At 48.0% G+C, this 13,469-nt stretch overlaps 2 protein-coding genes across 4 annotated transcripts in view; one reads left to right on the top strand and one right to left on the bottom strand.

Annotated features, from left to right (window-relative positions):
• The window catches only part of TBPL2 (TATA-box binding protein like 2), a 276,663-nt gene that overhangs the window by 203,663 nt on the left and 59,531 nt on the right, over positions 1–13,469 (top strand). The gene's annotated exons all lie outside the window — the stretch shown is intronic.
• Positions 1–13,469, bottom strand: part of ARMH4 (armadillo like helical domain containing 4) — a 58,283-nt gene that overhangs the window by 25,126 nt on the left and 19,688 nt on the right. For 2 of the 3 annotated variants that reach the window (XM_081910939.1, XM_081910937.1), the window contains one exon: positions 5,641–5,865. In XM_081910939.1, coding sequence (XP_081767065.1) covers positions 5,641–5,865 — 225 coding nt within the window. Of the gene's footprint in view, positions 1–5,632; positions 5,866–13,469 lie in introns of all 3 variants that reach the window. The other variant, XM_081910938.1, reaches the window with a different exon arrangement.

Below are 13,469 nucleotides of genomic sequence, written 5' to 3'. Positions count from 1 at the left end.
AGGGAGAGAGAGAGAGGTGGAAGTTTGCTGAGCCAAACGACCTTCTTTGCAAACTCATTTTCATTTTCAACAGCACTGCAGAGAATCAGCAGAATGTTTGCTTTTTGGAAAACAGTTTGTAATCAGGGCTCAGATGGCCTTCTAATTCTTTTCTCTTCATATACATGCATCTCCCTCCTAATGATTTGCATTCAGAACAAAAATGTTCTTACTTTGTGCAGCTTTTTTTTTTTTAAGGAAAATCGGGAGGCCCCACGGGAAAGCCTCTGTTCAGAGACATATGTAGATTCATGTAGAATTGGGAAGCGGAGACACCTGTGCCCCCCCCCCACATTTGTTTGTTTGTTTAATGTATATACCACCATTTATCCATAGATCTCAGTGCGGTTCACAATATGTTGTTGGACTACAACACCCATCATCTGCGTTGGCTGGCGATGATGGGAGCATTTTCAGGCTGAGGGATCCAGTGTTTGTCCATAGACTAAACCGCTTCTGATGCAACAAAACACCGTGATGGAAACCAGAACACACGGAAACGCCGTTTACCTTCCCGCCGGAGCGGTACCTATTTATCTACTTGCACTGGCGTGCTTTCGAACTGCTAGGTTGGCAGGAGCTGGGACAGAGCAACAGGAGCTCACCCCGTCACGGGGATTCGAACCGCCGACCTTCTGATCGGCAAGCCCAAGAGGCTCAAACCACAGCGTCAACCACATCCCTACCTGTACTGTGCTCTTTTTTGGTGCCTACTGAAAACATTTTTGTTTAGACAAGCGTATCCAGATGCTTTTTATTTGTTGTTTGTTTAATATGGGTTCTTATCTTTTTGAATAATAGGTAAAGGTAAAGGGACCCCCTGACCATTAGGTCCAGTCGTGACTGACTCTGGAGTTGCGCGCTCATCTCGCTCTATAGGCCGAGGGAGCCGGCGTACAGCTTCTGGGTCATGTGGCCAGCATGACTAAGCCGCTTCTGGCAAAACCAGAGCAGTGCACAGAAATGCCATTTACCTTCCTGCTGGAGCGGTACCTGCTTATCTACTTGCACTTTGACGTGCTTTCAAACTGCAAGGTTGGCAGGAGCAGGGACCGAACAACGGGAGCTCACCCTGTCGTGGGGATTCGAACCACCGACCTTCTGATCGGCAAGTCCTAGGCTCTGTGGTTTAACCCACAGCGCCACCCATGTCCCTTTTGAATAATAGCACACCAATAATAATAATAATAATAATAACAATAATTTATTTATACCCTGCCCATCTGGCTCAGTTTCCCCAGCCACACTCCCTTCCCAATGTTTCCAGCAACAGTTTTCAGAAGCATTACTGCTTCCAGCACACACACACAGCCACAAACCACCCATTAGGCTGCAGCGGTTCTTAATAAGTTGCTTGGGAGAAACCAGTCCTTGGAACGAATCCTGCTCAGAAGCCCATTAGCACATTAATTATAAGAGCCCAAATGGGGTGCTGGTTATTATATCAAAGGAGCAAGCCTGCAGTCCAGTCCAAAGAGTGACTGCTAATTGGAAGAACAAGCAGGAAACAAGTCCAAGTCTTACCCTCAAGCAAGGAAAATCATAATTGGAACGTCCTATTTCTCTCTCTCTCTCTCTCTCTCTCTCTCTCTCTCTCTCTCTCCATGATTCATAGTCCATCTGTCCCACTAGGGCCCAGGCAGGTAACAGCTTTCATAACACCGTTCTGGTGAACACGTTGTAAACAAGAGCTGATGTAGCACAGCCGCGAAGAGCAGGAACTGGGCTCAGCCTTCCCCAACTCAGTGCCCTTCAGCCAACATAGCCAGGATTTTTGGGGGGAGTGGGAGTCATGCTTCACAACAGGTTTCCACCCTGGCCACCCCAGTTCTACTCAACTGCTTGTTTACAAAGCTATTGTCAGGGAACTGCCATCGGAGCCAGGAGTGGAGGGAAGGCTCCCCAGCGATGCCGGAGAAGGGCCCAGCAGGGAGAGAGGGGACTCATCCCCTGGGGAAGGAAATCAGTGTGACACCAGGAAGAAAGGGGAGCAGGGGAGGGCTTCGGAGAGATGTCTCCAGGACTCTTCCACAGAAACTAGCGGGGAGAGCACAGGTCCTCCGCTGCCCACGCCCACCCTGCGCGGAAGACTTCCGCGCAGGGAGGCTAGGCGGAGACTGGGCGTCAAAGAACTTTTATGCTGGAAGAAGTTCAGGAAACGCCCACTGACGGATTCTGCCAGTGACTGACACAGCCGCGGAGTAAGGGCTGTGCAGCCAGGGAAAGGTTTAACCAGGTAACTTTGCCAAGAGTAGAGGCACCTTACGCACGAGCAACCCCAATTCCCATTACAGCTATTGTACCACCAACCTTACTGTATGCTTGCAAAACATGGACCACTTATAAATGCCATCTCCAACTCCTCGAAAGATTCCTGGTGTCTCCAAAAAAATGTACACATCACTTGGGAAAACAGGCAAACTAATGCCAGTGTACTGGAAGAAGCAAAGATCACCAGTGTCGAAGCAACGGTTCTTCAACATCAACTCCGATGGACTGGTCATGTTGTGCGTATGCCTGATGATCGTCTTCCAAAGCAACTACTCTGTTCCAAACTTTAAAATGAAAAGCATAATGCTGGTGGTCAACAAAAGAGGTTTAAAGACTCTCTCAAGGCAAATCTTTTTAAAAATGTAGTATGAATACTGACAACTGGGAAACACTGGCCTGCGAGCGCTCCAGTTGGAGAACAGCCTTCACCAAAGGTGTCATGGGCTTTGAAGACACTCGAACTCAGGACGCAAGGGAGAAATGTGCTAAGAGGAAGGCATGCTTGGCAAACCCTCAACTCCCACCTGGAAACCTATGTCCACACTGTGGAAGGACGTGTGGATCCACAATTGGCCTCCACAGTCACTTACAGACTCATTGGTCAGGTGTGCATGCAGGAGCCAGGCCCTGTGACCAATAGGACTCTGCAGGACTGGAGCCTTCCTAAGTTTGTTCTGAAGAGGCAAGGCAGGGCCCCACAGGTGAGGCCGATTGGTAACTCACAGCACCTGGTGGCAAGAGCTGGGAAGGTATATAAGGTCAGCATTTCCCTTCGGCTCTTTGCCACAGCAACATGCTTCCTGCCTTGTTGCGTTTGGTTTCTTGCTTCCTGATCCTTGAACCTCAGCCTCTTGAGTCTTGATCCTCAGACCCTGACTTCTTGACTCCTTGTTTCCTGACCCTCAGACCCTTGGCTTCCTGACTCCTGGCTTCTGGACCCCCGTTCCTGCTCCCCCCCCCCCGCCATCTTGCCCCCGGTTCTGAAGTCCCCTGCAGGGATTTCTACTGCCCATGAACCGGACCGTGACATCATTGTTAAAACCGTGTTTATGGAAGACAAGCTTACTCAGCTACGAGGGATCGCCAAAGAAAGAGAAGAAGACTCAACTGGGTAGAGGCGAATGGTGGTTCAGTAAAACTAGGAATGCTGTGCATAGTTAAACTATGGAACTCCCTCCCACAGGGATAACCACCAATCTGGAAAGTTTTAAAAGTGGGCTGGACAAAATCAGGGAGGACAAACCGCCCATGGCTACTAGCCAGGAAGGTGATCCTATGCCTCCATGGTTGAAAAGCAAAAGAGGTTCTTTGGTGCTTGGGTTTCCCACAGACATCTAGTTGGCCTCTGTGAGAACAGAGTGCTGGACTAGATGGGCCACTAGAAGATTCAGCTGATTCTTCTACTTTATTTCCTGCTAAATCCCTTTATCAATATAAGTTTTTATTAAGACCTTTCCTAATATATTACAGTAAAAGAGCAACTAATCTAAACAAAAACATAAAAAGGGGGGGGGAATCCTTTTTCGCAGATAAATCTTAATTTTTTTATTTTATTTACTTTATTATTATTATTATTTTATTTTGACAAAGTAATAATAAATAAGAATAAAAATGTGTACCCCTCCACTGAGACCATTCCATTGGAACTATGCAACCTCCCAAAATTTCAACACCTCTTGCGATGGTTTGACCCCTTTCCGTTTTAACAGTACAAATTCTACAAACACCCGACATATCTCCTCAAAATCATTTCTTCTGCGTATTCCCCGTCTTACCTTAATAGCACATGTTGATTTATCATTAATAGCTACCGTATTATTCGCTCTATAGGACGCACTTTTCCCCCTCCAAAACTTAAGGGGAAATGTGTGTGCGTCCTATGGAGCGAATGCAGGCTCCTTGGCTTCAGCAATAGCAACGCGAAGCCTCCGAAGCGCAGAGGGAGCGCTCCCTCCGCACTCTGGAGGCTTCGCTGAAGCCTGGAGAGCGAGAGGGGTCGGTGCGCACCAACCCCTCTCGCTCTCCTGGCTTCAGGGATAGCTGCCGGAGGCTTCGGGTTCCTTTCACTGAAGCCTGGAGAGCAAGACTCTTCCGGCTTCAGCAGAGATGGAGAGCTGCGCAGCTCCCCTTCAGCGAAGCGGGGGGAGAAATGGAAGGGGCTCCGTTTCTCCTGCCGCTTCGCTGACGGGGCGCTGAGCAGAGAGGGGGAGAATTTTTTTTCCTGTTCTCCCCCTCTAAAACAAGGTGCATCCTATGGTCCGGTGCATCCTATAGAGCAAAATATACGGGATATCCCACACCTCTTGCTAAATCTTAACTTGTCCCATGAGGAAGGTGGATCCCGGGTCGGGTGGAGATCGGGTCGGGTGCGTCCTATAGAGGAAGGTGGTCGGGTGCGTCCTATAGAGCGAAAAATACGGGATATCCCACACCTCTTGCTAAATCTTAACTTGTCCCGCGCAGAGGAAGATGGACCCCACCAACTCTCACCTTTCTTCTCCCATCCTGGGAGATCTCTTCTTCCCTGCCTCTCACACAGGGTCCTTCGACAACTATCCATCATTTCTCCACACGTTAACCAACAGAGGTGTTTTCATCAGCTACTCCCTGATCCGTTCGGCTGGAGGTACCAGGGTCTGACTATGTGTACCTTCTGGGTGCAAAAGGTAAGCCCTACTATCCTGTCCTGGTCAGGCATCCTTACCTTCCAGAGCCAGCATTCTGAGTGGTCTTTACCTCCAAAGCAAAGCAGAGCGCTTTTAAGCACAGGGGCTCTGAGATGCTCCTCTCGCGAGATCTCACGGGGGCTGTCTGAGCTCCTGTGAGATCTTGCGAGAGCATCCCAGTGCCCCTGCGCTGAGCAGGACTTGCGCAGTAAGCAAGGAGGAGAGTTCAAAAGCTCGCTCCACACCGGGAAAACTCAGTGCCAAAAGAGCTTAAATGTGTGCATGTAATCTGGACAATTTCAACCGGTGCAAAGTCAAAACGGACAAGTTAACTGAGATTGTACTGGACCTGGGAACACGATAAGCTTCCTTATACCGAAGTCAAACCGGCGGTCCACCAGACTGAGTGTTGTCTACCTAGTGTTTCTCAAACTTAGGTCCCCAGCTGTGGTTGGACTACAACTCCCATCATCCCCAGCTAGCAGGGATCATGGGAGTTGTAGTCCAACCACAGCTGGGGAACCAAGCTTGCAAAACACTGACTCTCCAGGCCGGAGAGTTTCTCCCAGCCCTACCTGCAGATGTTAATGGGGACTGAACCCAGGACCTTCTGCACGTAGAGCAGGTGGTCTGGCGCTGAGATCCAAGGCCGTAACATAGATACCTTCTGATTCCAGCCTATCCAGCTCATAGGTTGCAGCTGTGGTGATCCGGTGCGTGGCTGGGACAGTGGTCCTCTTCGTCAAGGACGCCAAGGTCGGCGGAACTGTCATGGCTTCGGTCGCTCCCAGAATCCCTTCGTCCTGCGTTCTCCGGTCCCCCAGAGTTGCAGGAGAGCTGGCAACAGAAACATCTTCCTCCTCCTCTCCGCTAAGGGCAGTGATGGACCCTGTGCAAGAGGAAGGGAAAACAGGAGATTGGTGTGTACCCGACACCCACATGGATAATGAGCGCAAACCCATGTGTGATCTCATTTTTATTTTTACTTCTTCCGTCTTGTTGTGTTGTTATAATTTAATCCTTGTTCAGCTGATTCTTTTATTATTTCCTTGCTTACCCCTGCACAAGGGGAACAGGGGGTATAGGGGAATTTGAAATATTATTTATAATATAAAAGCTTTAACATAAAATTTCTAACTGCGTTGTGTTTGTATACAGCAAAGAGAAGTTTAGAGTAATTAGGTATATTTCAATTTAGTTAATTATGTAATAGGTTTATGTTAGAAAAGGAATATGGATGTTGAATTTGATGTTTGTAATTTTTCTTTTTTCGGTTTTGGAAATAAATAAAAAAAAGGATAATGAGCACAAACTAGCCCAAGAGCATCACTCACAAGCAACATCCAGGGTGGCAGCAGAGGCTATGTTGTCTATTAATATCCTTCCTAACTTGCGTTGGCAAGTTTCTTTATGTAGCAGAGTTTACATTCCCCTTCCATACATGCACAGCAGATAGCTGGTCGCAGGCTTGTGTGAGCGTCTCACTGTTATACAATTCAGTATTGAATTGTATGTTCCCGGTAAGTTCCCTTTAATCGCTCTTAAAAGAATAAAGACACGGCAGTCTTATTCAAAGTCAATAAAAGAAGTTTACTCACATCAGTTCACAGTTGGATTCCTGAAGGCAGACTTAAGTTACAAATATGTACATGAGGATCTACCCCATATGGGGGAATAATCCCAGTGCTTCTGAGAAGCTAGCAGAGCATTCCTAACTAAGAAGCTGGTCAAACGAAGAAGGAAGTGAAAAAGAGGGAGAGCGTGCTGCGTGACTTGTCCTTTTGTTACCTGGACAGGTAAGGTCACGCCCACCTCTAGTCACATGCAAAGGAAGGATGCTCCAGCCAGGAGGAAACAGGAAGTTTCGACTGGCTGGACCAAACATTACCCAGCATGTCTTCTCTAGCATTACAAAGAATGTTATACTTGACTGCTCTCAGTGGATTACATCCCACAGATGCTATTAACTAAGGCAACTTTATTGCATACTAGAGTTTAGGAACAAAGTATTCTCCCAAAGGATTTGTCATCATCATGAGTCAGTCGTACTGGTTCAGGCTGAGCTCTCCTGCCTAGTCTGGCATTCTCTTCCGAGGAGCAGCCAGACAGAGTATTTGTTTGCTGCATTTATCTTCTTTTAATTTCCTTTAGTGATTTGAGTGGTGCTTTTTTGGGGGGGGGGATAAAGAATGAGCAGCCGGCACGCATATCTTGATAAAAGTGCTGTGGCTGCCATCCCAAAATGGCTGGAACAGGGAGCAAAAAAATTTGGGACCAGTGAGTCACCAAAAATAAAGGCATACACATATACCATATTTTTTGCTCTATAAGACACACTTTTCCCCTCCTAAAAAGTAAGGGGAAATGTGTGTGTGTCTTATGGAGTGAATGCAGGCGGGAGGCTCTGCTCAGCGCTCCCTTTAAAGAGCCGCGTGGAGCGTGTGTGGGGCTCTTGGGGGCTTTTCCAGCATGAGTTTGACCAAACTGCAGGAGGCAGTGGAAGACAGGAGTGCCTGGTGTGCTCTGGTCCATGGGGTCACGAAGAGTCGGACACCACTAAACAACAACATGCTTATTGCATTTATAAATTTTAAATTTATTGTTGTACATTGTTTTAACTGTTTGTTCTCTTTCTGGGATTGTACCCCCAAGTGTGTTTTATAAGCTGGTTTCTGACCATAATAAATTACCGTATTTTTCGCCCTATAGGACGCACTTTTTCCCCTCCAAAAATGAAGGGGAAATGCATGTGCGTCCTATGGGGCGAATGCAGGCTTTCGCTGAAGCCTGAAGAGCGAGAGGGGTCGGTGCGCACCGACCCCTCTCACTCTCCAGGCTTCAGGAGAGCCGCAGCGCCAGCCCCACAAGGTCGGGAGACAGCGGGGAGGCGGACCGCCGCCATCCCACTGCCTCCCGAAGTGGTTTGGAGGCGTGCTTCTCCCCACCGCCAGCCCCTCAAGCTCCGGGGACAGCTGGGAGGCGCAGCGCGTCTTCCCGCTGTCCCCGGACCTGATCTGCAGGCAGGCGGCGGGGCCGGTGCGTCCTATGGGCCGGTGCGTCCTATGGGGCGAAAAATACGGTATCTATCTATCTATCTCTCTAAGAAATTTCTAACAGTATGAGCTGTTCAACAGTGGAATGGTCTCCCTCAGGAGAAGGTGGAGTCTTCTTCATTGAAGGTTTTGAAGCAGAGGTTGGGTGTCCACCTGCCATGGATGATCTAGTTGAGATTCCTGCATTGCAGGGAGTTGGACAAGATGACACTCAGGATCCCTTCCAACTCTATCATTCTATGCTTCTATGACAGCCATCCCCAGATGTTTTGGGACTACAACTCCCATCATCCCTAGCTAACAGGACCAATGGTCAGGGATGATGGGAACTGTAGTCCCAAAGCATCTGGAGGGCTGAGTTTGGGGATGCCTGTTCTATGACAAGCCAAAAGATAAGATGCTGATAGGGTAGGCTGCTATTTTTAAAACACACCAGATCTGCTTTTATATGCAGGAAACACAATGTTTAACTGCCAAAAGAACATGGAATGAGCCAAAAAGTTTATCTCTAAAGTGGGGTCAAAGCACCAGGAATCACACGCTCCAGCTATGAGTGGTGGTAGAGGCTGTTACTCAGCTCCCTGTGGGGATTTTCACTTGTAAACACTGTGTGTGTGTGTTGTTGTTGTTGTTGTTGCTGTTTAGTCATTGTTGTTGTTGCTGTTTAGTCATTTAGTCGTGTCCGACTCTTCATGACCCCATGGACCAGAGCACGCCAGGCACTCCTGTCTTCCACTGCCCCCTGCAGTTTGGTCAAACTCATGCTGGTAGCTTTGAGAACACTGTCCCACCATCTCGTCCTCTGTCGTCCCCTTCTCCTTGTGCCCTCCCATCTTTCACAACATCAGGGTCTGTGTGTGTGAATGCCTTCAAATGAATACTGTAATAATAGCTTAAAGGTCCCGGCGCCCTAAGGAAGCCAGACTATCCTCCCCCAGGGCCAGGGCCTTCTCAGTGATGGCTCCGACCTGGTGGACTGCTCTGTCCCATAAGACTAGGGCCCTGCAGCACTTGATCTCCTTCCGCAGGGCCTGTAAGACAGAGCTATTCCACCTGGACTTCAGTTTGAATAAGCCTGATCCTCTATTCCCTTTTCCCTTTCCTCTTCTATGAAGAAACCCTTTCTGGGACCCCACATTTAAATTCTTCCCTGGTCTCCTTGCTGGCCGTAGTAGGACCAACTTGGCCAGTAAACCCTGGTGATCACTTGGCCAGTAAGCCCTGGTGACTGGGTTTCCCCCCCCCCAAAAAAAATGACCCCTGAATTTTTGAATTTTATTGATATTGATGCTGCATTTTATGTTGTATTTTATGCTGTTTTTAAGTCACATTTTAATCAATGTTTTATATTTGCTGTTAGCCGCCCAGAGCCCAGTTTTTAAACGGGGACGGGCGGGGTATAAATAAAAAAATATTATTATTATTTATTATTATTCAAAGTCTTCTTTGTGGTGATCCCAAGGAGCTGGTCTGAGCCACACCAAGGGCCCATTGCTAACAGATTACCGTCAGAGTCCCCACGCAATTAGTTTGCTTCCAGCAAGCTTAATTAGAAATGCATCCCTATTAAATATTTTAGCAGCGCGGTAAGAAAGATGCTCCCCTTGGTTTTTTTAATTTTCCCTCTCCAAAGTGTTCCGTTTTCGTAAAAAGATTTAGAACCTAAAGAAAAGTTAAGAAATTTTATTTTAATTGGAATACTGTGGTTTTTTTAAAAAAATGATACCAGAAAACTGCTACATTTTAATTACAAGGAAATTCAGATGGGAGGCCTCAGAGGAAGCCCAAAATATGTTTTTGAGGTTAGAAATTTAAATAATAATTAATTTGTGTTGTGATTAGGTTGTTTAGGTATTTAGGTACCTTGTTTTTTGTTTATCTTGTCTTTTTTCTTTTGTTTTTTCTCTGTTTTTCTTTTGTTGTGATATGTGTTATATCTGTAAGAAACTTAATAAAAATTATTTTTGAAAAAAAACACAAAGGGTTCCGTTTTCGTGGACCGCAAGGCAAAGCGAACCAAACCTCCGGGGAAGGCGCAGGGCTGGCATGCGAGCTCAGATCTCAATTGGATCCTCTTTACAGCTTGGAACATGCAGATGGAAGCAGGAGGTGAGAATAGGACTACATTCTATATAGGGCGCACCTGACCATAGGGTGCACCTAGTTTTCAGAGGGGGAAATCAAGGGGGAAAATATGATTTCCCGCCCCCCCCCAGCTCTGGGAGCAGTGGACAGGCTGCACGCAACCTGTGCGCTGCTCCCAGACTTTCTCCCTGCTTTTGCAGGAGGTGGGGGAATTCCTCCATCTCCCGCAAAAGGCCACAGGAGCCGCGCACCCTTTAAGGAGCGCATGGCTCCTGCGGGCTTTTCGACCAGGGAAAAGCCTCAAAGAGGTCAAGAAGCAGCGCAAAGGCGGCGCACCGCCTTCCCGCTGCCCCCCGAGCTTGTAGGGCTGGCAGTGGGGGGTCGGGCTTCTGGGACAGCCTTTGTAGCCTCCGGAGGGCACCCCACTCCGGAGCACCCCACTGCCCCGCGGAGGCTTTGCGCAGCTAGAAAAGCGAGACGGAGCGCTCCGTCTCCCTGTTCTGGCTTTGGGCTTAGCCGGGCAGCCTGCATTCGCTCTATAGGACGCACACACATTTCCCCTTAATTTTTGGAGGGGGAAAAGTGTGTCCTATAGAGCAAAAAAAAAACAGTATGTGGTAGAGAAACTCTGGCCCTTGGGCCTAATCCGATGCACCAGATTCCCTATTTGGCCCTCTGCATGACATCCTATATGATGTCAGGTGTGCAGGGCAGTTCCAGCAGAGGCCAGAACTTCTGCCAGCGCATAAAATCAGCTGACAGTTGGCGGTTGCAACGGGCTGTCCCTTTGCCCGCACCACCGGATTTTAAACTGTGCAGGGAAAAGAAAATGGTTCACTAAGATTGAATAATTAAGATACAAAATTACAATCTCAATAATAAAGTTACAAAATAATAGTGAGGAAGTCACGCACGGGTGGAGGGAAGACACAGGGCAAGAAATAAGAAATGGATAAATGATGGTACATAAAGAAATGTGAAAATGTGAATTTACGAATTCACCTCTACCTCTTCTAAATCGGAACCTGTGAAGGCGGTGAAGGTTCTGTGTGAGTGTCTGGAGGCGGTTGGAGGATGGATGGCGGCTAACAGACTGAGGTTGAATCCTGACAAGACAGAAGTACTGTTTTGGGGGGACAGGAGGTGGGCAGGCGTGGAAGACTCCCTGGTCCTGAATGGGGTAACTGTGCCCCTGAAGGACCAGGTGCGCAGCCTGGGAGTCATTCTGGACTCACAGCTGTCCATGGAGGCACAGGCCAATTCTGTGTCCAGGGCAGCTGTTTACCAGCTCCATCTGGTACGCAGGCTGACACCCTAACTCCCTGCGGACTGTCTCGCCAGAGTGGTGCATGCTCTGGTTATCTCTCGCTTGGACTACTGCAATGCGCTCTACGTGGGGCTACCTTTGAAGGTGACCCGGAAACTACAATTAATCCAGAATGCGGCAGCTAGACTGGTGACTGGGAGCGGCTGCTGAGACCGTATAACACCAGTCTTGAAAGACCTACACTGGCTCCCAGTACGTTTCCGAGCACAATTCAAAGTGTTGGTGCTGACCTTTAAAGCCCAAAACGGCCTCGGTCCAGTATACCTGAAGGAGCGTCTCCACCTCCATCGTTCTGCCTGGACACTGAGGTCCAGTGCTGAGGGCCTTCTGGCAGTTCCCTCTCTGCGAGAAGCCAAGTTACAGGGAACCAGGCAGAGGGCCTTCTCAGTAGTGGCGCCCGTCCTGTGGAACGCCCTCCCATCAGATGTCAAAGAGAAAAATAAAGGTAGCCCTGTTTAGAGAAGCTTTTAATGTTTAATAGGTTATTGTATTTTAGTGTTTTGTTGGAAGCCACCCAGAGTGGCTGGGTGGACCCAGCCAGATGGGCGGGGTATAAACAATAAATAATATATTATTATTATTATTATTGTTATTATTGTTGTTATTGTTGTTATTGTTGTTATTGTTGTTGTTGTTATTACAAATACAATGGATATGTATCAATATGTAAAGATTTCATATATGTATCGCGACATTAATAATAAATAAATTAAGTGCAAAAAAAAAAGGAAAACGGTTCACATGACATCGTCGGGATGCTAAGATGATTGGCAACAACTGCGTGACCCAACACACCTGTCAAGCGTAGCGCACGAGGGGTGCAAAATATAAGGATCTAGTTCGCAGTTATCAGCAGGTGACAGGGACCTCTAGACTTGCAGAAGTACCACAAAATCTTTAGGAGAAACACCCTAAAAGAGTGAGGGGAGGAACCCCCTCAAAACAGCCGGACAAGAACTGAGCATGCTCGGTGGGGATGGAATATCGATTATTTGAAGAGGTAGGAGACAACCTCTTGCGCAGGATCATAGAGCTGGAAGGGACCCAGAGAGTCATCTAGTCCAACCCCGTGCAATGCAGGAATCTCAATTAGAGCATCCATGGCAGATAACAACAACAACATTTTATTTATATCCTGCCCTCCCCAGCCAAAGCCGGGCTCAGAGCGGCTAACCACAATAAAAGTAACACAATTTAAATAAAATCACAATCAATTGATTGAAATGCATTCTAAAACCAATTCACACTAAAATCAATTCAAAACCATATTAATGGCAACCATTGGGCCAGAGTTCTATGAGAATTACCAAAGGAAGGGGTCAGACTGTGCCTTGGCCAAAGGCCTGGTGGAACAGCTCTGTCTTGCAGGCCCTGCGGAAAGATGTCAAGTCCCGCAGGGCCCTAGTCTCTTGTGGCAGAGCGTTCCACCAGATCGGAGCCACAGCCGAAAAGGCCCTGGCTCTGGTTGAGGCCAGCCAAACCTCTCTGTGGTCCAGGACCTCCAAGATGTTTTTGTTTGAAGACCACAAGATCCTCCGTGGCCCTCTTCCCAAGGGAGTCTGTCCCACTGTTGAAAAACTCTTACTGCCAGAAAGTTCTTTCTAATGTTGTTGCTGTTTGTTGGTTTGACAATCAGAGTTGGAGGCATCCTAATTGCTATACAGAACCAAAGAAGGAAGGCCGAATGAACTGAAGTCTTTCAGCATGGATGGAAAGCCTGGTGACTGGCTATACAATATTGTCTACACCGCTTGGACTACTGCAATGTGCTCTACGTGGGGCTACCTTTGAAGGTGACCCGGAAACCACAAATAACCCAGAATGCGGCAGCAAGACTGGTGACTGGGAGCGGCCGCCGGGACCATATAACACTGGTCCTGAAAGACCTACATTGGCTCCCAGTACGTTTCCGAGCACAATTCAAAGTGTTGGTGCTGACCTTGAAAGCCCTAAACGGCCTCAGCCTGGTATACCTGAAGGAGCGTCTCCACCCCCATTGTTCTGCCCGGACACTGAGGTCCAGCTCTG

This window comes from Podarcis melisellensis, assembly GCF_964234715.1.
Source record: "Podarcis melisellensis genome assembly, chromosome: 1".
NCBI classification, from domain to species: domain Eukaryota; kingdom Metazoa; phylum Chordata; class Lepidosauria; order Squamata; family Lacertidae; genus Podarcis; species Podarcis melisellensis.
The sequence above is the reverse complement of the archived record's forward strand: the minus strand, read 5'-3'. Positions and strand labels throughout refer to the sequence as shown.